This window comes from Capra hircus, chromosome 26 (genome assembly GCF_001704415.2).
Source record: "Capra hircus breed San Clemente chromosome 26, ASM170441v1, whole genome shotgun sequence".
NCBI lineage: Eukaryota > Metazoa > Chordata > Mammalia > Artiodactyla > Bovidae > Capra > Capra hircus.
This window is the reverse complement of record NC_030833.1, coordinates 28,636,020-28,661,294: the sequence shown is the minus strand read 5'-3', so window position 1 is coordinate 28,661,294 and position 25,275 is coordinate 28,636,020. Positions and strand designations below refer to the sequence as shown.

Below are 25,275 nucleotides of genomic sequence, written 5' to 3'. Positions count from 1 at the left end.
GCTCGGTCAGCGGATCCCGCAGCGGGTTGGTCCCCAGGTCAGAGCTAGTGCCTGTCTGTGGGTCATTCTCACTCTGGCTTCCAGAGCTGCACAAATATTTCTCCTCCAAGGGGCGCCCCTGAGTCACTCCCGATTGGCTGTGTAAGTCCAGGAGTTAAACTTTCAGCCAATGAAAAAGGGCATGGCGAGTGACGCACGGAAACGTCACGGGAATTCCCCCCTCCCGGGGGCGGAAAAGGGGCTTTCCCGGCTGGAGTCCTGGTGGTGGGAGAGGTGTCGCGACCCGTCCGAGGTGGGTCCGGCCGGGAGAGAATCCTGAACCGGAGCCACCGCCGCGGTGAGTGGCCGGGTTCAGACCCCTGGGTGGTGGGACACCGGCAAGGGCGGGAGGAGGGTCCTTAGCTGACCGAGCCCTAGAGCTGAAGAGCGGCATCTGCGCATTCAGAGAGCGCGCATACGAACAGGACACGCGGATACACATCGATATCCTGTACAAAGATACGGGCCGTACGTCCATCTACACGTATGCCCGCAGGTGCACAGGATCGCCCATGCATTCAGACTCGCACACACATGCATACGCAAAACACACTCACCCGTGCACAGGTGCCTGGACACACACCCTCCACGCAGAAACTCAACGACAGGTTCCCCTGTGCCCTCAGATAAACGCTGACATGTGTCCACACTAATAAGCGGACTCTCACCTGTACACGCATGTCCACGCCATGCACACAATGCGCAAGCACATGGGCTGAAACATACTAGACACCTGTACATGTGTTACATACGGCCATGGGACAGGGGCGGGGGCGAGGCACCCAAAGCAGGTGCGGTGTGGGAATCAACGACTGTTGAGATTTTCGGGAAGAGGGAATGGAGGTGCCCATCCCAACACCCCCTCCGGCCCCTTGGCCTCAGAGACTGCTTCTCGGGACAGAACCCCGGGGCCCTCTACTCGGAAGAGCCCCCACCTACAGGCCTTCGGGGTGGAGGCCTTCCTACAGCAGGAATGTCCCCCCAAAACCCCCCGGGGTGAATCAGCCGTGGCCTCCCTGAGGGTAGAAAATCCCAAGGTTGCTCCAGGAGGGGGAAGGCGGGGGGGCCGGTCCCCGGACTAGGAGCTTCCTCCGGCCTTGAAAGACCCCCAGTCCCTGGCGCCGGCCTGGAGAGAGGAGGGGGGTGCCCCCCCCCCAACCCCGCAGGGCCTTCCCTGGGTTTGATTGCCCCTCTGCTTGCAGAGACGCTGCAGGCGCTCTCCGGCCAGAGAAGAGTCGACCTCGCGCCCCTCCCGCCCGGGGGCGTGGTCAGTGGCGTCATTTCCAGGCCCGCCCCCTGGCCCCGCCTCCCCCTGGTATTTTCGGGACTTTCCTAAGCTGTTCTAACTTTCCTGCCCCTTCCCCGGCCTGGCCCAGCCCAACTCCGGATCTCGCCCTCCACCGGATCCTGCCCGCCACACCCGGACGGGTAGCTGGAGGAGATCGGACCCTCCCCTAAATCTGGGCCCCTCTCTCCCCCCAACTCCCGTCCTGATCTATCTCTCCCCACACCCGCCACTCCTCCCCACCTAAGGCGGGCGCCTGAAACTCTGGGAAACAGAACCCGGCCGAAGCCACCGGACAGAGCCGGGCCTAGCCCAGAGTCATGGACAGTTGCTACGACCCAGTGAGTCACGCCGCCTGGCCTCAAAGCCTGCCGGCTGCCCCCCTGTGCCTGTCTGCTTGTCTGCCTGCCTGTCCTAGTCCCTTCTACTCCCTTGCACCTCTAATGTCCTCAGATTATTTCACCCTGCCTGTCAGTCAGTCTCTGCAAACTGCTTTCAGTAGGAGCTTTTTTATGGGCCTGCCTAGGAGAGGGGGTGATTGCTAATGGTTTAGAGAGCTGAGAGGTGGAGGGTTCTGGGGGTGGCTCAGAATCAGCTGCCATCTCAGTCTGTCTCCATACCAGGGTCTGGATGGCATCATTGAATATGATGATTTCAAATTCAACCCGTCCATTGTGGAGCCCAAGGAGCCAGCCCCAGAGACAGGTTAATAAGTCCCCTGACCTGCCCTTGTCTTGGAGGGAGCGGGAGGGAGGAGGAGGGAGGAGCATGTGGTGTGTGCCCTCTGTCTTGGGAATGGGCTCAGAGGTCCTGGCTCAGCAAGGCTCCTCTGTCCCCAGCTGATGGTCCCTACCTGGTGATTGTGGAACAGCCTAAGCAGGTGAGCAAGTAGAAGGGATGGCTTCAATTTTGGGGGCAAGTGGGACAGTTGTAGCTGGGTGGCCACGGGCAGGGTAACTGATCACAGACCCACTTCGGGTTGGGATTGTTAGCAGCTGCTGATCACAGTGGCATGGTGGTGATTCAGGATACATACGTCCAGTCATTATGGTCACTGCTGGCTGGGGCTGTGGCTGGTGAGGGGGGATGTTTCTCCTGGTCACAATGTCACTCTGCCCTGGCACCTTCAGCGAGGCTTCCGATTTCGATATGGCTGTGAAGGCCCTTCCCATGGAGGACTGCCAGGTGCCTCTAGCGAGAAGGGCCGGAAGACTTATCCCACGGTCAAGGTGAGCCAGGGTGGTGCTGGAGGGTGGGCTAGTGGACAGTGTGTCCATGGGCATTACTGACAGCCCTCACCCTTCACAGATCTGTAACTACGAGGGACCTGCCAAGATTGAGGTGGACCTGGTAACACACAGTGACCCACCTCGTGCCCATGCTCACAGTCTGGTGGGCAAACAGTGCTCGGAGCTGGGGGTCTGCGCAGTGTCTGTGGGGCCCAAGGACATGACTGCCCAGTAGGTGTCGGTGCCCCCTACCTCTGGTCCCCACTGGTGTGCCCCTCATTGCTTGCCAGTCCTAGGTCCCAGCCCACCTTTGTGAGCTCAGCATCTGACCAAGGGGAAAGACTCTGGTTCGCCCCAGAACCCAGGGCCCCAAGTAAAAACTAGAAAAGCTTCCTAGAGGAAGTAGAGCAGGGCCGAGCCTTGCCGGTGGGGAGGGTGCCTCAGGAGGAAAGAACTGCCCGCAAGGCCTCTGACTTCTCCCTGCCCCCACACAGGTTTAACAACCTGGGTGTCCTCCATGTGACTAAAAAGAACATGATGGAGATTATGATACAAAAACTTCAGAGGCAGCGTCTTCGCTCCAGGCCCCAGGGCCTTACGGGTATGGGGGATATGGAGGGAGTCATGGGAGGTGGTCATGGAAGGAATAGAGGAGGAGTCCAGGGGTCACATGTATGCCCACTGCCCAGAGGCTGAGCGTCGAGAGTTGGAGCAGGAGGCCAAGGAACTGAAGAAGGTGATGGATCTGAGCATTGTGCGACTGCGCTTTTCTGCCTTCCTTCGAGCCAGTGATGGCTCCTTCTCTCTGCCCCTGAAGCCAGTTATCTCCCAGCCCATACATGACAGCAGTGAGTATCCTGACCACCTGGGGTGCTGGGTCTGGGTGCCACAGGGAGTGTGGAGGGCAGCCTCGAACTGTGGAGTCAGATACACCTGGGTTTGAACTTGGGCCCACCATGTATGAGCTGAGTGATCTTGAGCAAGTCACATCCCCTCTCTGAGTAAATGAAGATACTGGCAGTTCCTGTGTCTCTTGGGGTTGTTAAAATACAAAGCACCTGGCTCCCTAGTTGGGACCATGGCTATTGAATCATCTCAAGTAACTGATATGCCATCTCCATAGAGTCTCCTGGAGCCTCAAACCTGAAGATTTCTCGAATGGACAAGACAGCTGGCTCTGTGCGGGGTGGAGATGAGGTTTATCTGCTCTGTGACAAGGTGCAGAAAGGTGAGGCTGGAGCCCAGGCTGGGAGCTAGTGATGGGCATCAAGCTTGGGGAGCAACACAGCTTCAGGACAAATGGCCCTATAGATTCAGTTTTCCCTGTAGATGACATCGAGGTTCGGTTCTACGAGGATGATGAGAATGGATGGCAAGCCTTTGGGGACTTCTCTCCCACAGATGTTCACAAACAGGTACCCTAGGGCCAGGGCTGGGTCTGGGCTCAAATTAAGTAAGGCCTTAATGACACCTATGTCCTCCTTCCTCCAGTATGCCATTGTGTTCCGGACACCTCCCTATCACAAGATGAAGATTGAGCGTCCTGTAACCGTGTTCCTGCAACTGAAACGCAAGCGTGGGGGGGATGTCTCTGACTCCAAACAGTTCACCTATTATCCTCTGGTAGAAGGTGGAGCTGGGCTGAAGATCCCAGGGGGGCTGGAGGCCAGGGCTTGACTGGAGGTCCCAAGAACTAGATCAGGGGACTCATGAGTGAAATCAGGAGTAGGGAATGTCCCAGAAAGAGGTGGCCCTAGGAGCCAGCCTGAGGGCTTTTGGGGGAAAGGCCATTACCAGAGTGGGACAGGGCTCTTGAGGCTGGTGCGAGTTGGGGTTTTAACATCTCATTTCCCTCTACCCCTAGACAAGGAGGAGGTGCAGCGGAAGCGGAGGAAAGCCTTGCCCACCTTCTCCCAGCCCTTTGGGGGTGGCTCCCACATGGGTGGAGGCTCTGGGGGCTCGGCTGGGGGTTATGGAGGAGCTGGAGGAGGAGGTGAGGTGGTGCTGGTGGCAGGAAGGGCAATGGAGGAGGATGGGATAAAGGGGAGAAAAGTTGTGGGGAAGAAATCTGGGAGAGTCCTCCTGGTGCCCTCTGCCCACAGTTCTGCCTGTATCCACAGGTGGCAGCCTCGGCTTTTTCCCCTCCTCCTTGGCCTACAGCCCCTACCAGTCGGGCGCGGCCCCAATGGGCTGCTACCCGGGAGGCGGGGGTGGGGCGCAGATGGCCGCCGAGACGCTTAGTGTGGATGCTGGGGAGGAAGCAGCAGAGCCGAGCGCGCCCCCCGGGACGCCCGAGCGCGAACAGCAAGCCCCGGAGCTGCTGCATCGAGGTATGACCTCGGGAATCCCAGCGGTCGGGACGCTGCGGGTGGGGACCTAGCCCACACCCACGCCCCCTGTCACCCCCAGCCCGGGAGTACAACGCACGCCTGTTCGGCCTGGCGCAGCGCAGCGCTCGAGCCTTGCTGGACTACGGCGTCACGGCGGACGCGCGCTCGCTGCTGGCGGGACAGCGCCACCTGCTGACGGCGCAGGATGAGAACGGAGACACGTAGGTGGGCGGGAGAGCGGGCGGGGACCAGAGCTCCGCACGCCGCCGGTGCAAGGTCGTGGGGTGTGGGGCAGGGAAGGGACCTATAGAGCCAGGGAAGGGACCTATAGAGCCAGGGCTCCGGAGTTAGGGAGACCCAGTTTCAAGTTCGGCCTCGCTACGCTCTAGTTCTGTTCAAAATACTTAAATCTCTGTAGACTTCAGTTTTGTCGATTAAGGGGCACAGTAATAGTACGCACTTACCACAAAAGGTGCGCGGAAGGATTTACTTTCGTGGGCTGGAGAGAGGGAGATTATGGAGGTGGTGAAGTTTTGGGAGTAAAGCAAAACGAGTTGCTGAGCTTCCTAGGCCGGAGTCTCACCCACCAATCCCTAGGCCGCTGCACTTGGCCATCATCCACGGGCAGACCACCGTCATTGAGCAAATAGCCCACGTCATCTACCACGCCCCACACCTCGGCGTGGTTAATATCACCAATCACTTGCACCAGGTGAGGGGTCTCTATTGGTGAGGGGGAGGGGTTAGAAGTCAGGTAGGTGAGGCAGGGAGCAGGCCTGGCTCACCCTGCCTGCCTTCCCCAGACGCCCCTGCACCTGGCAGTGATCACAGGGCAGACGAAGGTGGTGAGCTTCCTGCTGCAGGTGGGCGCAGACCCAGCACTGCTGGATCGGCATGGAGACTCAGCAGTGCACCTGGCACTCCGGGCAGGTGCCAGCGCCCCCGACATGCTGTGCACCCTGCTGCGGAGTGGGGTTCCCGCCATGCCCCAACTGCTGCATGTGCCCGACTTCGAAGGTGAGTTCATCACCTCATCTGAACCAGCGGGCAAGAGTGGGCACCAGGGAGAGGATCTGGGGAGCGCCTACAGTGGATGTGAGGTGTGGAGGTGAGCTGGTCAAGGGCTCACATTAGGGGCAGAGCTGCGGGCTGAATACCCTGTATCACTAGGGCTATACCCAGTCCACCTGGCAGTCCGTGCCCGAAGCCCCGAGTGCCTCGATCTGCTGGTGGAGAATGGGGCTGAAGTGGAGGCTGCAGAGCGTCAGGGGGGCCGGACAGCCCTGCATCTAGCCACAGAGATGGAGGAGCTGGGGTTGGTCACCCATCTCGTTACCAAGGTGGGACTGAGGACTGTGGAAGACATGGAGCCAAGGGCTGGGGACGGTGAAGGTGTCGGGGGAGGCCCAGCGGATCAGTCAGTGCTATGATCAACCCCTCCCTCGCACCCCACAGCTCCGGGCCAACGTGAATGCCCGAACCTTTGCGGGAAACACACCCCTACATCTGGCAGCTGGACTGGGATCCCCAACCCTCACCCGCCTCCTTCTGAAGGCTGGTCAGTCCCACCCTTGGGGGCTTATGAACAGGGCTGACGGGGGAAAGGGGGTACCTCCCAATCCCGCACTTTGCAGTCCTTAACGTGGGCTCCGAGGGAGCCTCCCCGTGACTATCTCCCTGCCCCAGGTGCTGACGTCCACGCAGAGAACGAGGAGCCCCTGTGCCCACTGCCTTCACCTCCCACCTCTGGTAGTGACTCAGATTCCGAGAGCCCTGAGAGGGACACCCGAGGCAGCTTCCGGGGCCACACACCTCTTGACCTCACTCGCAGTAGCAAGGTGAGGCCAGCCCAGGACTAGCAGTACCAGGGGATGGGGCATCCGGGCTTGTACATGGGGTCCTGAGTAGCTGGTACCTGGGGTCAAGGACTGTGATGGGAGGTAGTCATGACTGAAGCTGTCTCCCTAGGTGAAGACCTTGCTGCTAAACGCTGCTCAGGACACCATGGCGCCGCCGCTGACCCCGCCCAGCCCTGCAGGTGAAGAGCTCTCCCCCCCCACTGCCAGACCCCTGACCCCTGCTCACAGCGGTCCCTTGTCCTTCGGCACCACTGAAGGAGGTCTCCCTTTCTCCATCCCCATCCTCCATCCATTGCCCCAGTGGCCCCACCTGCACTATCTATCAGGTTGCCTTGAGATAAAGGTGACATTTGGGTGTCTGTCTTTGCCATCTCTGGGGGTAACTAACATGTTTATGTGTGTGTCCCCTTCAGGGCCAGAGATACCCCTTGAAGATACAGTCCTACAGGACCTGGAGCATTTGCTTGACGGGCCAGGAGCCCAGGGCAGCTGGGCGGAGCTGGCAGAACGGCTGGGGCTGCGCAGTCTGGTAGACACGTATCGAAGGACAGCCTCGCCCAGTGGCAGCCTCCTGCGCAGTTACCAGGTCAGTCAGGCCCCGGCCCATGCTCCATGCCCCAGTCTCAGATCTCTGGTGCTTCCTCAGGGATCCCACACCCTAACCACAACTCCTGGTTCATGCCTCCTCCTCCTCCTCAGCTGGCTGGTGGCGACTTGGCAGGCCTGCTGAATGCCCTGTCTGACATGGGCCTGGAGGAGGGGGTGAGGCTGTTGAAGGGTCCAGAGACCCAGGAAAAGCTGCCCAGCACAGGTAAAGGGGCCGTAACTGAGAGGTGGATCTGGGCTTGGAGGGTGGGAGGCCTAAGGCCTGACGCTTCCCTGCACCCTTTCCCGCGTCCACTCCCCCAGCAGAGGTGAAGGAGGACAGTGCCTATGGGAGCCAGTCGGTGGAACAGGAAACAGAGAAGCTGGGCCCACCCCCTGAGCCGCCAGGAGGGCTCTGCCACGGGCGCCCCCAGCCTCAGGTGCACTGAACCGCTCCCTACCCACCAGCCCCTTCCGGGCCCCCTCTGTACAGTGACCCTGCCTGTTCCAGTTCTTATTTAACACCCCATGCCCACCCTTCAGTTGGGGCAAATAAAAGATTCTCATGGGAAAGGGAGGGGGCCTGGCCTCCTCCCCAACTTACAGCAGCCCCTGATGTGTGTGACGCTTGTCCTCGGGAAGCAAATGCCTACCCTGGCCTCAGGCCAGGCACCGGAGAGAGGAGGAGGCCCAGCCAGCAAGTCGAGAGCAGTTTTAATGGAGGTGGAGGCGACACAAAGGGCAGGGCCCACTGAAGGAGGAAAGCAAGGCCGCACTGCCTGGCCTGTGCACGGGGCCTCAGCTTGGACATCCATCCTCCACCTCTGGCAAGGGAGAGGGTAAGCCCTCAGGGCAAAAGGAGGGAAACCAGCTCAACCCCAACTCCTGGCTTGTGTCTGAGCCAGGCCCCAGGATGGAGGGGGACTGCTGGTGTCAGGGGTGGGGGTGGTCTCAGCAGAAAGCAGAAACGTCAGGTCTCCCCCACAAAAAAAAAAAAAAAAAGGAGCATCAAGAGTCCAGGGGGCCTGGCCCCTCCCACCCCCATCCCCTGTACGAAAAAGTGCAAAACATTATCACAAAAAAGGGGTCTCAGAGGGGCCCTTAGCCTAAGGCTCCTGAGGCCCGTGCCCTAGCCCTGCCCTGCCCCGGACACCGCGTCCGGCGCGGTCAGGCCTTGGACCAAGAGGCCCTCACAGGTGGCCCGAGGCCGGCCCGGGCTTAGGCAGGGCCGTGTCATGCAGGTGCCCAGTGGGCACCGACCCCCCACTCCCACCCCCAGCTCAGGGCTTCCACCGCCCACTGCCTGCCCCTGCCCGAGCCTCTGAATCAGGACACTGTGCCCGGGGCTGGCTGGAGGTGTTGGGCGGTAGGGAGGGACTGGAGTGAGGAGGGGGGAGTCCATCCTGCGTGCCGCCAGTCTGGGCCACTGCTGCCTCCACCACATCCAGCTCCTCGCTGCCCGCCTTCAGCTTGACCCGAAGCAGTGCTGCATATGTGCCGTAGCGGGATTTCTGAGGCAGAAGGGCAGCGGTGAGCCTGCTCGTGCCCCTCTGCCCAGCCCACCCCATCTGGAGCAGGGAGGCAAAGAAGGCTAGGAGATACCAGGTTCTCGCCAACCTCTGGGGCCCCTGAAGCCCCCAAGGACTGACTGTGACCACTCACACCCCTGGGTGTTCTGGTGCCGTTCTCTGGACTCTGTAGACTGCCAGCTGTAACACCTCGTGTTCCTGGAGCCTTTACCAGAGTCAGCAAACTGGAGCCCTTGGCAGAAATCGGCTCCTTTCATCACCCTAGTGGGGACAGACTACTGTCCTCCCTGTCCCACTTGAGAGGAAACTGAGGCTCATGGCAAGAAAGCTGCCCACCCAGGGTCACCCAGATAGTCCCACTCTGAGCCATGCCCTTAACCATGTGTCTGAGCCTGTGCATGGGACACAGAGGCCCTGAGGGAGCAAGAGGTGCCTGGGCTGGGAGCTTACCTCAAACTCCAGATACGCCTCCTTCTGCCGCTGCTCTTCAGCCTCCTTGCCCCGGGCCTTCTTGGCCAGTTGCGTGGCCCGATGCTCCCTCAACTCACTTGCCATGGCCTTCAGCTTGGCCTCGTGGGTCCGCACCTGCTCCTCCTAGGGGCCAGGGGAGCATGATCAGGGTTACTCTGGCAGAGACAGTGCCTTTGTGCAAGGTTTTTGGAAAGGTGCCCCTTCCTCTGGATGAACAAAGCACCTCATGTCTGGGTTAACTGACTGATTTGAGCCTCATGGCCCCCCACATCCTGGTGCAGTGGACAGCCACATCATAGGCAGCAGCCTCGAGTGCGGTGGGCCTAGGCCGGCCCCACTCCAGCGCCCCACTTGCCCCGAGGCACCAGGTGGACAGGAGGTTGGCGAGGGTACCTGGGAGAGGCGGGTGGCAGCGCTGGGTAGCAGAGGGCGGCTGAACTTCTTCTGGGAACTGACGGCAGCTGGGAAGGGGGGTGCAGAGAACATGGCAGCCACCACGTTGATGCGAGTGATCCAAGACTGCATCTGCTCCAGGCTCCTGGGGAGACAGCACGGCCACCTGGGACTGGGCCGGGGATCTGCCCCGCGATGGCAGTGCCGGCTCAGGGTGTGGCCCGAGAAGGAGCGAGGGGAGCGTGCTGGGGGTGGGGGGAAGGGGTCTGGGATGGGCCGGAAGAGGGCACTCACGGGGCCTGGAAGAGGAAGACCCGCCAGTCAGCAGTGCGCAGGTAGAAGACGTGCGGCCTCTTGCTGTAGTCACTGGCCCGCGTGGCCAGCGCGTGGTGGATGCTGATGGCGTTCTTAAGCTCTGCTTCCGACAGCGCTTTCCCAGGCTGGTACTCCTCCTGTGGGGTGCCCGTCTTGTCTTGACCACAGTCCTGTCCCAGCCCAGCCCCCCGAATTCTCTGAGCCATCCCAGCCCCACCCCTTTGGGCTGGCCTCACACCTTCTGAAGATAGAGGATCATGCCCTTGAGGATCCCGTGGAAGTTCTTCCAGCCGCGCTTGCCCCGAGGTGCTGGCGGGTGGGCAGAGGTGGAGGGTAAGGAAGACGAGCCGGAGGGCCTGAGACAGGCCCACTCCCATCCCCCTCCCAGGCCTTCCCACCTGGCCACGTACTCTTCCTGCAGTCAGGGTCCGCGTGCACCTTTCGCACCAGGGCGCCGTGCTTGTAGACTGCAGCCCCAGGCTCGGGAGTCAGGTCCAGGAAAGGGCTGGAGCCACTGCCACTGCCCCCGCTGACCCTCTTGATGACCTTGGGGTTGGGGTCGGCCAACTCAGACAGAGAGCGTCTCAGCTCCTCCTCGTCTCTGCAGGTGTGATCACCTCAGAGGGGGCTGGTCGTGGAGCCACAAGCCTGCCCCCACATCCAGTCCTGACCTCTGGCACCCAGGAAAGCTCTCCAGTGTCTGTGGAGAAGGGGGTGGGGGGGCTGCCCCTCTACTCCACAGAAGCCACAGAGGGTGTGGCTCTCCTCAGCCTGAGGCTCCTGGAGCCACATCTCCAGCCTCAGACCCGGTGGCCCAGGGTGCCACTGTACCTCGCCACTCAGATCAGGGCTCCTTGAGCCGGCACGTCTCTGCCCCCATACTAAAGCTCCCACAGGTAGGGCCACGTCTGTCCCTTCCTCTCTTCACATGGACCCAGCCCCATCCTCTCCATTTGTGCACACACACCCCTCACTCCCTTCTCCACTAGGGCAGAAACGTCTGACTCAGCTTCTTAACCACAGCCAGCACCAGGCTTTACTCACAGCTTGTTGGCTAAATGGTGGCAAGAGGAGCTTCCTAGTGGTTCCCTTGTACATCCTGGTCTGCAGGCTCTGTCAGATATCCTCTAAAGGATCTGATTCTATCTTGTTACTCCCTCTTCAGAAACCTGCAGTAGCTCCCTACTGCCCCCACACGGAGCCTACGCCACATCCCACCAGCACTGTCTCTCCTTCCACGCTCCACGCCAGTTAGGCCTGCCTCCTCTTGGTCTCCCCACCCCACACTCCTTTCAGCCACCATGCATTTGCCTCCCAAATATCAACTTCCCTCCTTCTCTCCCCAAACAATTTTCCCTCTCCTTCAAGGCTTGCCCCAAGATCAGTCCTCACAGAAGCTTTCCCTGATCCCCGCTGTACCCCAGACCTGAGCTTTGCCTCCTCTGAGGAGCAGAGGGAGCACCCAACTAAACTGAGCAGTGATGGACTCTCAGCAGATACCAGCAAGTATGAGTGACCCATTGACTGTTTAGATGAGGGCTGTACTCTCAGACTGGGGGATTCAACACTAGGCCTCCTCCCTCAGACTAGACTTTTCCAAGACAACTCTTAAGTCTTTCTGTTTCACTGGGGCTGCCAAGAGTAGACAACTCTGGACTCCCTAGGACCCAAGAGGGGGCTCTCCCTCTATCGATCAGACTTCTACTTTCCCGCTTGGATTGCCAAAAAGACCTCCCCATTGTGTTTCTGCACCCCTCCTCCCAGGCCAGTTGATCCTGGCCACCTACCCAACCCAGCTTGTCAAAACAACCAGCTAGAGACAAGACACAGGCCCCACATCCAGGCAGGATCTCCAAAAAAGGAAGTGAGGCAGCCTCATAGCCTCTTATAGTCTCAGCCACCTCCCCTGTCTCACAGCCCCAGGGTTCACTCAGCCCACCTGAGTGCTGTCAACCCCTCCAGGCAGCCCCTTCCTGACATCTCACCCCTCCCCACCCCCCCTCCAGACATCCCCAGGACTCACATGGCCCATTGCAACTTTTCATTCTTGATGGAGCTGTACAAGGCCTGGGGAGGAAGGAACAAATCAGGGGGGTGGGGGTCGATCCAGGGGGATGTGTACCAATGCCCGAGCTCAGAGCCCTCCCTCCCAGTCAGGGGGAGAAGACAGAACTGGGGGTAAGGATGGGCATGGGTGTAATGACCAATGACCCAGGCTGTAGAGTGAAGGACAGGACCCAGGCCCAGATCTCCCACTTGAGCTGCAGGCCAAGTGTCTATGGGAAGAACAAGCTATTACCATGTGTTATTTTTTGGTGGGGCTGAGCCGTGAGGCACGCAGGATCTTAGTTCATTGACAAAGGATCAAACCCACAGCCCTTATATCATATCAGGAACTTGGAATCTTAACCACTGGGCAGCCAGGGAAGCCCCAGTACCGCATGTCTAACACGGGGCAAGCAATTAACACAGACATCACAGCACATGGTTGATGTACAGTATACAGTGACTGCTATTATTATCTTTGGGCTTCCCGGGTGGCACTAGTGGTAAGGAACCCATCTGCCAATGCAGGAGATAAGTGTGGGTTCGATCCATGGGTCAGGAAGCTCCCCTAAAGGAGGGCATGGCAACCCACTCCAGTATGTTTGCCTGGAGAATCCCCTGGACAGAGGAGCCTGGCCTATAGTCCACGAGCTCGAAGAGTTGGACACGACTGAAGCGACTTAGCATGCATCTTTACTGTTGTTATTGTTAAGGGTCATTCTGTTCAGATCCTGGGTAGGGGAAGCGCAGCTCCAGAGGGAACAGAAAGAGCAGCCTAAGAAGCTCTCCTTTCCCCAGCCACATCTTTGGCCTATTTCCATGGAATAAACCCACACAGAGCATATGGAGAAACTGAGGCCCAGGAACAGGACTCTCCCTGTCACCTCCCTCCTTGGCTAATAGAAAACACGCTCTCATGGCTCCCAACCCCAGGGCAAGCTGAGCACGTCCCCCAACCCAGACAGCCCCACCAAGCCAAATGCCAGGGTGCTCCAACCCCCTGCCCATGCCCATAGTTCATGTTACTGGGGAATGGACATTAGTCTAAAGGGCAATAGTTTTAGCTTCCAAACCCTGTACACCGCCAACTCCCTGTGAACTCCTGAGCCAGTCCCTTCTCTCTGTGGAGTTGGCCTGGGGGACCTGCAGGGGCGTTAGGGTGGTGGGAGCAGAGGATGAGTTTCAGGAGTGGCACAGGGTACCCCTCTTCTTGGCAGCAGCCAGCGACATGGGCTCACACCAGTGCCTCCCACTGTGGGGTTGCTTCCACCAGCCTGTGAGTGGGTGTGTCCCCAGCATGTGTGGCTAAGTGTGTGGCGTGTGGTGGCATGTGGTGCTGCCTGCCTGCGAGAAGCTGGGTGCAGTGGTGACGTCGGCACCTTCTCCAAGATGGGACACAGCCCCCCACACACTGCTCCCCAGGCAACATGGTCTCTGACTCTTTCACTGTCCACGCGCTATGCCCAGCCCCAAGTGACAAGCATCTCACCTGTGCACACCCTTTCTGGGGTAGGTACACCCCACCACTTCCACCCCACAGCACAACCCAGACAGGTGGACACACAGCCCTCCCAGCACAAGCCCAGCCCACACTCAGCATAGCTCAGAGCCCAAGCCCTCACTCTTCAACTCTCTGGCCAGGACGCTGAAGTGGTCGCTGAGATCCGGCCTGCAATAGTGTCTCCAGCCTCCCAGTTCATCCCCTGCCCCCTCTCGGCACTTCCGTTGGTCCACAACCACGTCTTCCTTCCAAAAGTCCTAAACCCCACGGGTGAGGCCCATATCCTGCTCTCACCTAGAAGGACCCTTTGGTCTGAGATCCCCAACTTGATCTCAGGGCCTCTGCCCTACCCTCTCCATCCATGCCCCCCCCTGGCTACCCATGGGCTCTGTCCTGTCGGGCTCCCCCGCCGGCCCCAGCGAGGCGCCCCTCGGCTCGTGCCGCCTTCGCCGCCTCCCTCAAGCCGCCGCCTCCCTCAAGCCGCCCCCTCAGTGGCGCGCCGCCCTCAGCAACCCCCTCGGTCGGCCCCCAGCCTGGCGTGAGCTGCGGCCCCACAGCCCTCACCGCCTTTTTCTTCTTGCGGCTCTGCAGGCGGCTGACCACCAGGTCGGTGTAGAGCACGGGCTTGAGACTGCGCGAGCGCTGCGGCCAGCCGTAGCACAGGGTCTCCGCGCCGCGGTGGGTGCGCCCGTAGCGCACGGAGCACAGCGAGCGCGAGCGCAGCCGCCCGGCGCTGCTGTGGATGCTGTTGACACCGATCATGCTGGCCTGGCCGGCGCGCCGCGGCCCCCGGCCATGCCCCCGTCCGTCCTCGGCCCCGGACAGCCCGGACGGCCCGCGGACGGCTCCCCCGACAGCCGGTGCGAGCGGCCCGGCCCGGCCCGAGCCCGGCCCGGCTCGGCTCCCACCGACGCACACAGCGCGCGGCGGCGGCGCGGTCGGCTCTGCAGCTTGGCGAGAGCGGGAGGGGGGCGCCGACGGGGAGGGGAGGGCGAGGGCTGGGGGCGGGGACGGCGCAACATGGAGGCGTCCGACCGAGAGGAGGGCCCGCGGCGCGCCGTCACCGTCACCGGGGAGGCGCCTGGGAGAGCCAGTAGGGGGTTCTGGGGGGGGGGGTTGCTGCTTCCAGGGGTGCTGGGAGGTTGGGGCTGTGAAGGAGGGGTGCTCCCGTAGGCTCTGGAGCGCCCCCCGGGCTCGGCAGGGTGGGGTGGTGAGGAGAAAGGTCGGAACGCCTCCTGGTGGCCCTTTTTTTATGGAGCCAGGAGGGGCCAAGAGGCTGGAATCACCCACCTCGCCGAGCCGCAGATACTTCAAATGCCCGTGTATATACCCCAGATCACGCTCAAACACCCCACCTTACATACATCCCAACTAGCCAGATGCACCAGTTCACACTCATCTCAACTCATAGACAGTAGAAATTCAGAGATACACCTCAAATTTTACAGTCACATACATCCCCCTACTCATGGACACATGTCATAAACCAGATAGCCAATTCGCAGATATACACCCCAACACACACAAACACGCAACCTACACCCCCAACTCAGATACACTTTACATCATAAAACCTAAGGACAAACACACTCCAAGTCAGACAAACCCCTTTGGTTCACCGACACCCTAAATCACACGTATACAAGTATACGACTAAACTCAATATATATCCCAACCATTAACCACCCCCAACTCACAAAAGACAGCCCCTCAGATGCATCCCCAAACTCAGAAGCTCAACACACCCCAAGTTCACAGACATGCCCGTGCTGTCACACGTAGGTGGTGTCCGGGGACCCCCTTGACAACTCTGGGAGTGCAGGCCTCCTCGGATAGAGCACCACCGGATCTGGGAGAGGAGTGAAGCCGCGGACCAGGACACCTGCCTCCTCCCATCCTACCAGCTCCAGTGTAGCTAACCCTCAGGTTCTGGCGCCCGGGCGCAGGTCCTGCCCATTAAGGACCCAGAAGCTCAGGATGTAGTCCCAGTTTCGTGCTAACTGACTTCGCGATCTTCTAAAGCCTTTGTCCCTCTCACGCCCCTCTACCTCCGGGTCCCTCTGGTGCAGTGGTACCAGGGAGGCCTTTGTGGCCGTACACCCTGGCGCGGGGGCCATACACCCCAACTCAGTGAACACTGTAGGAGGGGCACTAATGAAGGCAAAATAGAGTCCAGGGCCCGCTGATCACGTGTTCTCCACCAGCTCCGCCCTCCCACACAGCCTGCGGGGATGACGAGAGCGCATGCTCCGGGAGAGCCAGTCCCGTGGGTGCTGGGGGAGGGTCGGTCCCCAGGCTGAGTCACTAGAGCCCAGGCTTCCACAGCAGGAGCTGGGTGCTCGCAGGCCCCTCACCTCACCCGCCTTGGAGGCCTGCTGTCAGGTCCCCTGCCCCTACCCCCTGCCCCAACCCCCCACCTTGAGCAGCTCTCTGGGGAAGTCGCCGCCTTCGTTGAGGCCTTCCAGGTTACCAATGAAGTCTCCGCAGGTCATGCGTTTCCCGATGTTCTATTGGAGGGCACAGAGGCCTGTCAACTTTGGTGTGTGTGGGGTCGGTCCTTTGCCTCCCAGGCCTTGAAGTATCCGGACGGGGTTTTCCCATCTCCCTCCCCCCAGCCCCCCACTCACGTGGCCGTGGAGATCCGTATTGAGTAGCATGAGGGCGCAGGTCAGCGTGTGTGCACCGTCTAGGGGAGAGTTAACATTTAGCCTCGGCTGCCTCCCAAGGGGTCTTCCCACAGCTCCCTTCCTCTCTCTTCCAGTTCATGCCCTGACCCCTCTCGGACCCTCTTTGGCCCACAGGCACACTTCCGTAAGTCCTGGACCCCACTGGCAAACCCCTCTGAGGCAAAGACCTCTCTCCTCCAACAAATCCCTCAGACAGGACCTCTCCCCCTTCTTAGGTCACCCTACCTAACCCCCTAAGGTTCTGGGGACAGCCCATTGCTCACACTCAACACCAAGGTTCCTCTGTGTCTATGCATTAAACACAGCAGGTGAGCCCCACACAGTTATGCAGGCCAAACAGAATCCCTACTCAGGTCCAGCACTGTCTTGTACATATATGTGAACAACGGCATGCAAACACACCGGCCACGTGCCTCTTCACAGCACTAGCCTCTAGCCCTGTACCTGCCCACATGCACAGTTCCACATCCGTGCAGTCATGCCAGCATTGTCTGCATACATGCATGCTTCCATGCCTGCAAGCTTGTGCACTCATGTACTTCTGCACAAACACTCATGCCGCTTTGCACAGATGCAGTACCCATCTGCCTCCATGACCAGACAGGAAAACCCTGACCCTGGCCTCCTCACCCTCTGAGGACAGGGCTCCAGGATTACACTGGAAGTATCTCTGGGAGAAGTGGGCCAGCACACGCTCCCGTTCCTGGGTCTCACCCATTAAGGCCAGCTCCTTGAGAAACACCCTGGGGAGAGGGGAAGAGGGGGCATGTCACATCTACTCAAGGTCCCCTTACCAGGCAACTCTGGCTCTTGGCCATGCCCAATCAGCTTGGGAAGAGTGACTTCAGGGCAGTTTAGAGGAGGCACAGGGCTCAGGGGAGGCATAACTGAAGCCCTGCACACCAGGCCTAGAGAGTAGGGCCTGCTCTCAAAGGGCTGGACACCCACCTGAGAGCTTGGTCCAGAGTCATGCCCGTGAAGACAAAAAACTTCAGGTACTCGCCAGCCACAAGTTTGCTGAAGTCATTGCTGTGGGCAGGGCAGAGAGACAGGTGGAGTCTCAAGGGCAAGTGTCAAGGGGCCAGGTGGGGGTAACATAAAGACCTGGGGGCATCAGATATAGGGGATGTGGAGGTGCTGCCCACAGAATGCATTCCCTCTCCCCCCATCCTCAATCCCAGCCCAGTGTCTTTACTTCTTGCCCAGATGCCGGGCCACATCTGCCTTCCTGAAGCCATCCAGGCGGTACAGCCTCTTGGCGAGGCGCTGCGCAGCCTCCAGGTCTGCCTTCTGCCCGTTGGACAGGGTGTCAGTGCTTCCCAGGGCCAGCCGCTCTGTGCTGTCCAGCTCGGAGTCCGAATCAGACACCAGCTGGTTCAGGGGTGGTTCACTGCCAGGGTAGAACACCAGCTCAGAGGTGAGACAAGCCCTCAGGGGCCATCCAGATGCTTCCTCTGCCTCCAGACCCAGTAGACAGAGAAGGAAAGATAGGGACATGGGAAAGGTATTTTTCTTTTCTCCAGAGGAGATTCTTTCCATCAGCCTAGTCTATCATTACCACCTCTCTGTGGAAGTCCTGCCTTAAATCTAATGCGCATCCATCTTGCTGCTGTGGGAGTTTGGGCTGCTTTCCCCCAAACTCCCTAAGTTTGCTATTAGACATAGATTCCCCATCCCCACACTGGCCCTACTCAGAGTCCTGTCTCTCTGAGAATATGGGCAGAGATAGGACTGCTAGGAAGGAACAGTGGAGGGTCAAACAAAGATGTGAGGCAGCAGGGACACTCTCCTGCTCCTACATCTTCCCTCTTCCCTCTTCCCGCCTTTTAGCAAAAGGAGTCTCCTCCGTGGTCCTTCTCTTCCACCCACAAAGAAGTAGGCTCTGGGGTAGCGGGGACAGGGGGTCAGAGCACACCCCCTCAGCCCCTGTCTCCTCCTCCCTTCCCTTCCCACCCTAGCTGCTTTACTCACAAAGCCACCTGTCACCCCAGAGACAGAGGCCGGAAACTCCTGGTTGCTAGGCAACCCTGTCTCCCTGGCCACCCCCTCCTGTTGCCATGGCTTCAGTGACTGAGAGGGTAGCTGGCAGAGGGGAGAGCAGAAAGGTTAGACTTGTGAAAGGACTTCCTGGGGAAGGGTGAGAGACTCCAGATTGGAGGGGGTAGGCGACATGGGAGAGAGGAAATAGGAGAGGCTGGTGGCTAATTCTTTGGGAGGAACCTCCAGGCTGGGAGGTGGGGTAAGAGCAGAATTCTAAGCAGGTTAGAGGCTCTATGTAAGGAGGGAAGCGGCCTTCTAGAGAAAAAGGGCAGTGTTCTCTAGGGATCCTTCTGTCCTGAACCATGGTTTTACAAGTCACTGGATCTGAGACCAAGGCAGCAGGCTGTAAGGGGCTCCCACTCACAGCCACTGGAAGTAGTCCTCCAAATGGGAAAACACATCTGTATCCCCTAACCACCCCAGTCAGGAGTCAGGAATATAAACCACATTTTTACATTCAGGATCCATCTCTTGGAGCAACTGTTTCTGGGACCCTAGGGCCTGAGGTCTGAGGAACCAAAGGAATCACTCACCTGCCCAGGGGTGCTGCCCCCAATCCAAAGCTGTCTTCTGAGTGGCAAGGACTAGGGGGATCCCTCCCTGGGGCCTGCTTGGCTCCAGCCTCTGCCTCCTCTTCCTCCCCTCTCTGTGTCCAAGGCCCATCAGCAGCAGAGCTGGTACCAGAATCCGGTTCAAGAGGAGCAAGTGGGGCAGGAGCAGGCGGATCAGGCCTGGGGGCAGGGGGTTGGGGAGGCAGCTCGAAGGTGAAAAAGGGGCTCTGGGTTGGGCCAGGTGAGGCCAGGGCCTCCAGCGAGGCGAGGCTGGTGTAGGAGGTGCCCTTGGCCCGGTGTGACTCCAAGATGGCTTCAAACACACAACTGAAAGAGTCAGGCCCATCAGCCGAGGGGCTGGTCCCAGGTAGAAAGGGCAGAGGTGACTTGAGAGGCCCAGAGTGAGGCATTCGGGTACCTGGCCTGTAGGGGCAGGGAGAATCTCTGATCAGGGGCCTAGAGGACAGCTCTCAGGTATCATTTCACTGAACTTTCATACCAACTCTGTGAAGGGGATTATCATCTCATTTCACAGGCTCCCAGCCCCTCCCAAAAGTTACCTGGCTCAGAGCTCCCCACCACAGGTTCACCAGGCCATACAATGCCCCCAGAACACCCCAGCCACCCATCCCCAGTACCCAATCCCTTCCTCTCTCACTCCCTGCTAATCTCCCGTTCTCCTCTTTCTCCCTGATCCTCTCCCCTCCTGCCATTCCATTTCTATTTCTGGCAACATCTTAGGAGAAGAAGATGAGGCTCCAAGCTGCAATGGGGTGTGAGATAGAGAGGAAAGCCCCCACACTCCACATTCTCCTGCGGGATCCAGGATCTAAACTGATGCTCCCAAGCCCCCAGGCTTGATTCTGGCCTCTCACCCTGCCCCCGTCCTTCCTTAGAACCCCTTTCTTCCTCTATCCTTGTGTTCCTACCCTCCTGGGTTCTTGCTGATGCCCCCCCCCACAACTCCAAACCCGGTACTCTGCCATGCCACAGGCTTCGGTCTAGAATCCCGTGCTCCACCGCCCTGTCAGCACTCCAGCTTGGTCCTGACACTCCCAGCCCCACCCTCATCTCTATCCCAGTCCCTTGGAGCCCAGCCCTGGCTCTGGGTCAGTGGGAAGGAACAAGTCACTTTCCTTTCCCACTCCCCCACTCACTCACCGGGCCCCTTCTGAGGCCTCAAACACTTCGTCGTCCACATCCTCTTCCCCACCTGCCTCATCCTCGTCCTCATTGCCACTGCCCAGGCTGGGATGAGGGCCAAGGCATGGGCCAGGACGTGGGGCAGGTGGGCAGGCAGTGCCAGGAAGGCCCTCAGAGCTGGGCTGACTCTCGATGGCCGAGTCAGCCTCTTCCCGCTCAGTCAGCACCTCATCGATGTCGGTCTCGCGGTAGCACCTCAGGGGCACTGTGTCCAGGTCCGTCTCGGAGTACTTGGCTGCTCGCCCCACAGCCACCCCAGAGCCCTGCCCTGAGCCCACCCCAGGTGGAGATGGGGGGGCCTGCTCTGGGGGCTTAGCACCTGCAGTGTGCATAGGCATCCAGGTCAGCAGGTTACTCAGGTCAGCTCCCTGTCCTGATTCTGTTCTCAGAAGGAGCTCACCCCCACTGCCTCATATTGGCCCGAATTTCTTTCGCTGTCTAGCCACCATTCCTCCTGCTACAAACTCAGCTTGTTCCTGGTGAGGCTCCTTTCAAATCAAGTTCTTGTCAAACAGTTTTGAGGGGCCTGAGGGAGACCAGCCTCTTTACTCCTCCAAGGAATGGCCCTTGATATCTTGCCATTCCCCTCCCTCCACTACCCAGCTGCCTCCAGGTGCCCAAACCAGCTGCCATCCCTAACTGCTATCATAACACGGATGGAAAGACTGAGGCTTAGAGAGGCATTAGCCAAATCAGAAGCCCAGGAAAGGACTGGGGGAGTTTAAAGGAAGGCTCCCTAGCATACCATGGCTCCTGTGGAAAAGGCCCTGTCCTGTTCCCGTGGCCTCAGTCTCAGGCCTTACCTGAGCTGGTGGGGTCCAAAGAGCCATAGAAGAATTCCCATTTGGCTCGAGCGATTCTCTGGGCATGAGAGGAGACTTCTCGTGGTGAGGACCAGATGTCCCCCTAAGCCAAGGAGGGAGTCATAGACACAGGCACCCAGAGAGAAAACCAGACATACAAAGACACAAGAACATGGGACAGAAGCACAGAAGGGAAAACATACAGGGACAGAAGTATAAAGACATAAGGACAAACACAGAGAGCAAGAAGGAGGCAGATTTAGCACAGATTGAAGAATTCAGAGTGATAGGCCCAAGACCACCAAGGAGACAAGACAAGCCTTGGGCTTCGCTGGGTCTCTGAGGTTGCAGGGAGCCCGAGAGAGATCACATACCTGGTTCAGAAGTCCAGTGTCAGCAGGTCCTCGGAATAATGTGGCCAGGTGCTCAGAGGGCCCCCCCAGCCCATTGGGAAGAGAGGAGTAAAGACCATCTGCTCCAACCTGGGGTTGAGTTGGTGGCCCCTGTAAAAGGCCCTGACTTCCAGGCCGAGCTGAGCCTCCTCCAGCTGGAAGCGGGTCTGATGTGGATGCTTCTAGCCTCAACTTTTGATGGGAGCCAGGCCCGAGGGCTGGGGTGGGCCTGGGAGGAGAGACCCCACCCAGGTCCCAGCTCCGACTCAAGCCTCCAGGAGCAGGCAGCCCATTCAGTGGCCTCACGGTGGCCTTCTCCACAAAGCGGAATATGACCACAGAGCTCTGGGCCCCTGGTCGGGGCTGCCCAGTGGGTGAAGAGGGTGCCCAAGGTGAGGGAGCAATGCGGGGTGAAGGGGGGCCACGCAGAGGTGTACAGGGCGCTGTCACACGTCCAAGCTCCCGGCTTCGGGGACCTGGACCTGCTACTCGCCGGAGTAAAGAGCCTGTACTGCCATACATGCTGGCTGGGGGGCTCTGGGGCACTGGGCCTTCGGGGAGCCAGCGGCGTGGGCATCGTGGTGGGGAGATGGCACAGTCGCCTTCCGAGCAGAAGCGCATGGCACCCTGGGCCATGCTGGGGCCGGGGGTCAGGCTGGGGGGGCAGGGATGGCCAGGCCAGGTGGGGAGTGAGCGGGCAGCATGCTCTTCAGACAGGCCTGCAAGAGAGGAAGGGGAGCAGGGGGTGAACTGCTGGGGAGTCAGGAGGATGGGAGAGCAGAGATAGGGAGGGAAAGCAGATGGGGCCACTGGGCACCAGGGGTCTAGCCCACCCTGGGAATATGGCTGGGCTATTTCCATGGAGGCCTGAGGAGAAAAGAATTATGCCCCAGTGGGCCCCTGGCTCCTCTCCTTTCTGCCTGGGGGCCCAAGCATCACCCTGAGAGAACCAAGGAAGCTATTTCAGAAGCTGAGTGAGCCCAGAGTCACTGTGGCATTTTGGAACTACTTCTGGTGGGGGAGGGGGAAGACTGCTACCCCACCCTCAGGATCAGAAGTATCAGCCAGCCAACATCATCACCTGGCCAGGGGCTTCCCACAGTCTCTCTGTAGGAGCCCCTCACTCAAGGGGAGGGGACTCAGGCCTCCTGGAAGGAGAGGGAGGAAAAATAGGGGTAGTATATAGGGACATGAGAGGCTGAGAGGCACAGGTGAAACTCAATACATACATGATGAACGGGAAAAGGACATTCTTGTTCTCCATACAGGTACATACACTCATGCGCACACACATGTAAGGACAAATAATGTCAGTACACAGCTAACACGTTTATAGGCAACACCCTCCAGCACACACAGACCCAGGCACACACACACATTGCTCAAAGACACACCCTCATACACTCTCTCAGTCATAACAAATATGTGTGTAATGGAAAGGCACATGCTTGTTTTACACACACACATGGCAATCAAACAGAAACACACAAAGAGATACCCAAATATACACACAAGGCCCTCATTCCCCAAGATACACAGAGACACAGGTATATCAGACAACTCACAGAGACCTACTGGTCACAATCAGACACAAATACAGATGCCTACTCACACACATACTTAAACAGGGACATACACCCTCTCCCTAACGCCCACCAGTCACTGGTCTCTGAGGGGAGGTGGTGGGGCTGAGCTACACCAGACCCCTCTCCCCATCTCTCTCTCCACCCCCAGCGCTATGACAGATCTTGTCCAGGCCTAGGAATGACGGTAAAGGGGTAAAGGGGCCCCTGGAGATGCAGGGTAGGGGCAAAGGTCTGGAGCAGCAGCCTTGCCAGGAAGGCTTCTGAAGCTCAATCGGGGCCCCATTCGCCCTCAGCGCAGCCCTGGACTCAGTCGCGTCAGTACTCACCGCTGCTCGCCTGGAGCTGGGGCCTTGGAGAGGCAGGGGAGAGGCTGGGCCCTGCTCAGCTGTGAAGGCAGCGCGGCTCCCGCTTGCTCCCGTTTGCTCCAGGCCCGCCCGCCTCTCAGTCCCTCCCTCTCCCCGCTACGCGCGGCTCAGAGCTAATCCCCCCACCCACCCACCACCCCCCCTCCCGCCCTCTCCCGGGGCCCTGAGCCCCAGAGGCTGCCCCCCTCTTCTCGACTCTAGGTCCCCGCAGGTCTCTCCCGCCAACCTGAGACCCGCCCCTGAAGAGGGGGAGGACGTATGGAACCTCTGGTCTGTTCTTCAGACCCTCACATGCCCCACCCCAATCGTGTCCACGTCCCTCTCGTCCACCACCCCCTGAGCCGCACGCGGGACCCAGCTGCACACGCGTGTCCCGCTCCAGACCCCACGCGTGTCCCTAGGAGGTTGCCACATGACCTGTTATATGCCACACGCGCTCCCGCCCCCACGAGCACGCGGCCCCGCCAGCACACGGTATGGGTGTAGACTGGACCTGCTCCCTACATCCAAGAGACCACCAGTTTATGGAAGAAATATCCAGAGAACTCGGCCTCAAACCCTCCGGAGGTTCTGAGACTAGGACTCAGGAGACACAGCCCTGACCACTCGCCCAGGATGCAGCAGGAGGGATGTTAGTCAGACTTCAAAAAGAACTTCCTTGCTGCCTGAATTAGACATCTTGCCATCTGGGAGTAAGAGGTTAGACGGAATAACGCCTGGACTAGAGGAAGTGGGAGACAGGCAACCCTTGTGCCCTTGGCCAAGGTAGAAGCGGGCCCGGCTATTTTAAGAAAACACCGCTAGAGTTACTATGGCAACTGCTCTCCTTGGGAAATCCAAGGCAGGCAAGTAGTGACCTCGGAAGGAAGAAGGGGTCTGTTCGAGCGGTCAGGGGGCGCGAGAACGTGCGAGGCGGGGGTGCGCGGGGCTCACCGCGGGGAGGGGCGGCGCTGGCTCGGCGTGGTGCTGAAGGGGACAGCGCCAGATTTGTCGCACTGCGCAGGCGCAGAAGCGCGAACAAAGCTGGAAAGGGGAGGAGGCGCGCGGCCCGAGGTGGTGCGCGCCCACTTGACTCTATCTTAGCAGAGATCTATCCTCCCAGCTACCGTTCCCCAAGCAGCCGGAGGAAAAGGGAGCAAGTCCCCCACCCAAACTGATCTTCCTTGGTCCTTCCCCGCTGCTGTTTACTGTCTTCTCAGCAGCATGGGAGTGGGGGTGGGGGAGGTTGGAGGAGTGTGAAAGGAATTCGGGGGAAAACAGGATGCCCGAGTTCTCTATCCCGATTCGCTTGACCCCGGACAAGGTGCTTCCTCTCCAGGGCTTCGGTTTCATCTTTAAAGTGGATTGACGGAACAGACGTGTCCACCTTGCAGAGGTGCCTGAAACCCTGGTAATAGATGGGAAGCAGTTTTCGTTATGAAGAGGCAGGTGAAACAGTTGCACGAAGGGAGAATGCAACCCTGCTAGGGCGAGGGTGGGAGTGGGGGAGCTCCTAGGACAGCAGTAGCCTTCTGCGTCCTTCACACCCTCCCTGACAATGGATGATGGGGAAAGCACTGCTCCAGATGTCCCCTGGAGCGGACTCTGAACTAGGATCTGGGGACGCGGTGAGAGGACGACCCAGAGTCTGAACCCAGAGGTCTGGGGGGCCGCTGCCCTAGGGCGGGCCTAATCTTAGACCCCACAACTAAATCGCCAGACCAACGCCAGGTCAACCGAGAAGCAATATTCTTGGTGGGCCGACCTGAACATTTACTCTTCTCAGGATTCCAGACCTCCGGGGTAAAGGAAAGGGACCCAGCTGGAGATATAATCCTTTTCGCCCCCAACATTTCTCCCCAAAAGGTGTAAACCCGTTCCAAATCTTCTGGGAGTGGAAGGGGTTGAATAGCTCTTTACCTCACAATCAACCAGGGATGGGAGGTTTGGGCAAATTTGCTTCATTAAGGAAGATAAATTCTAACTTTGCCCCTTCGATTCATTCACCAATTCTTGGGCATCCACTCCGTGTCAGACAATGAGAGCCTGGACAGTTTCTCCCCATTTTTCAAACTCGCTAAACGCGA

At 59.2% G+C, this 25,275-nt stretch overlaps 2 protein-coding genes across 7 annotated transcripts; one reads left to right on the top strand and one right to left on the bottom strand.

Annotated features, from left to right (window-relative positions):
* On the top strand, nt 223–7,935 carry NFKB2 (nuclear factor kappa B subunit 2). 4 transcript variants are annotated; one of them, XM_018041390.1, is made up of 23 exons: nt 223–337; nt 1,573–1,665; nt 1,948–2,029; nt 2,164–2,204; nt 2,455–2,553; nt 2,633–2,784; nt 3,048–3,154; nt 3,243–3,401; nt 3,677–3,781; nt 3,883–3,968; nt 4,045–4,183; nt 4,418–4,546; nt 4,674–4,883; nt 4,963–5,104; nt 5,481–5,595; nt 5,687–5,900; nt 6,054–6,223; nt 6,339–6,441; nt 6,570–6,721; nt 6,852–6,921; nt 7,156–7,328; nt 7,442–7,553; nt 7,652–7,776. In XM_018041390.1, exons 2-23 carry the CDS (start codon nt 1,645–1,647, stop codon nt 7,774–7,776), a joined length of 2,706 nt encoding a protein of 901 aa, XP_017896879.1. In that variant the 5' UTR covers nt 223–337; nt 1,573–1,644. The 4 variants fall into 4 exon arrangements, with proteins under 4 accessions (XP_017896879.1, XP_017896878.1, XP_017896880.1 ...); XM_018041389.1 differs by lacking the exon at nt 223–337 and having other exon boundaries at nt 1,363–1,665; nt 7,652–7,935; XM_018041391.1 differs by lacking the exon at nt 223–337 and having other exon boundaries at nt 1,364–1,665; nt 7,655–7,930.
* PSD (pleckstrin and Sec7 domain containing) lies at nt 8,025–25,205 on the bottom strand. 3 transcript variants are annotated; one of them, XM_018041388.1, is made up of 18 exons: nt 25,109–25,205; nt 23,171–24,596; nt 21,241–21,977; nt 20,867–20,969; nt 20,022–20,382; nt 18,843–19,283; nt 17,465–17,659; nt 17,218–17,298; nt 16,900–17,012; nt 16,210–16,268; nt 16,000–16,089; nt 12,059–12,102; nt 10,446–10,636; nt 10,274–10,344; nt 10,015–10,172; nt 9,721–9,865; nt 9,307–9,450; nt 8,025–8,838 (listed from the first exon to the last, which is right to left on the bottom strand). In XM_018041388.1, exons 3-18 carry the CDS (start codon nt 21,892–21,894, stop codon nt 8,608–8,610), a joined length of 3,081 nt encoding a protein of 1,026 aa, XP_017896877.1. In that variant the 5' UTR covers nt 21,895–21,977; nt 23,171–24,596; nt 25,109–25,205; the 3' UTR covers nt 8,025–8,607. The 3 variants fall into 3 exon arrangements, with proteins under 3 accessions (XP_017896877.1, XP_017896875.1, XP_017896876.1); XM_018041386.1 differs by lacking the exon at nt 25,109–25,205 and having other exon boundaries at nt 21,241–23,324; XM_018041387.1 differs by lacking the exons at nt 17,218–17,298; nt 25,109–25,205 and having other exon boundaries at nt 21,241–23,324.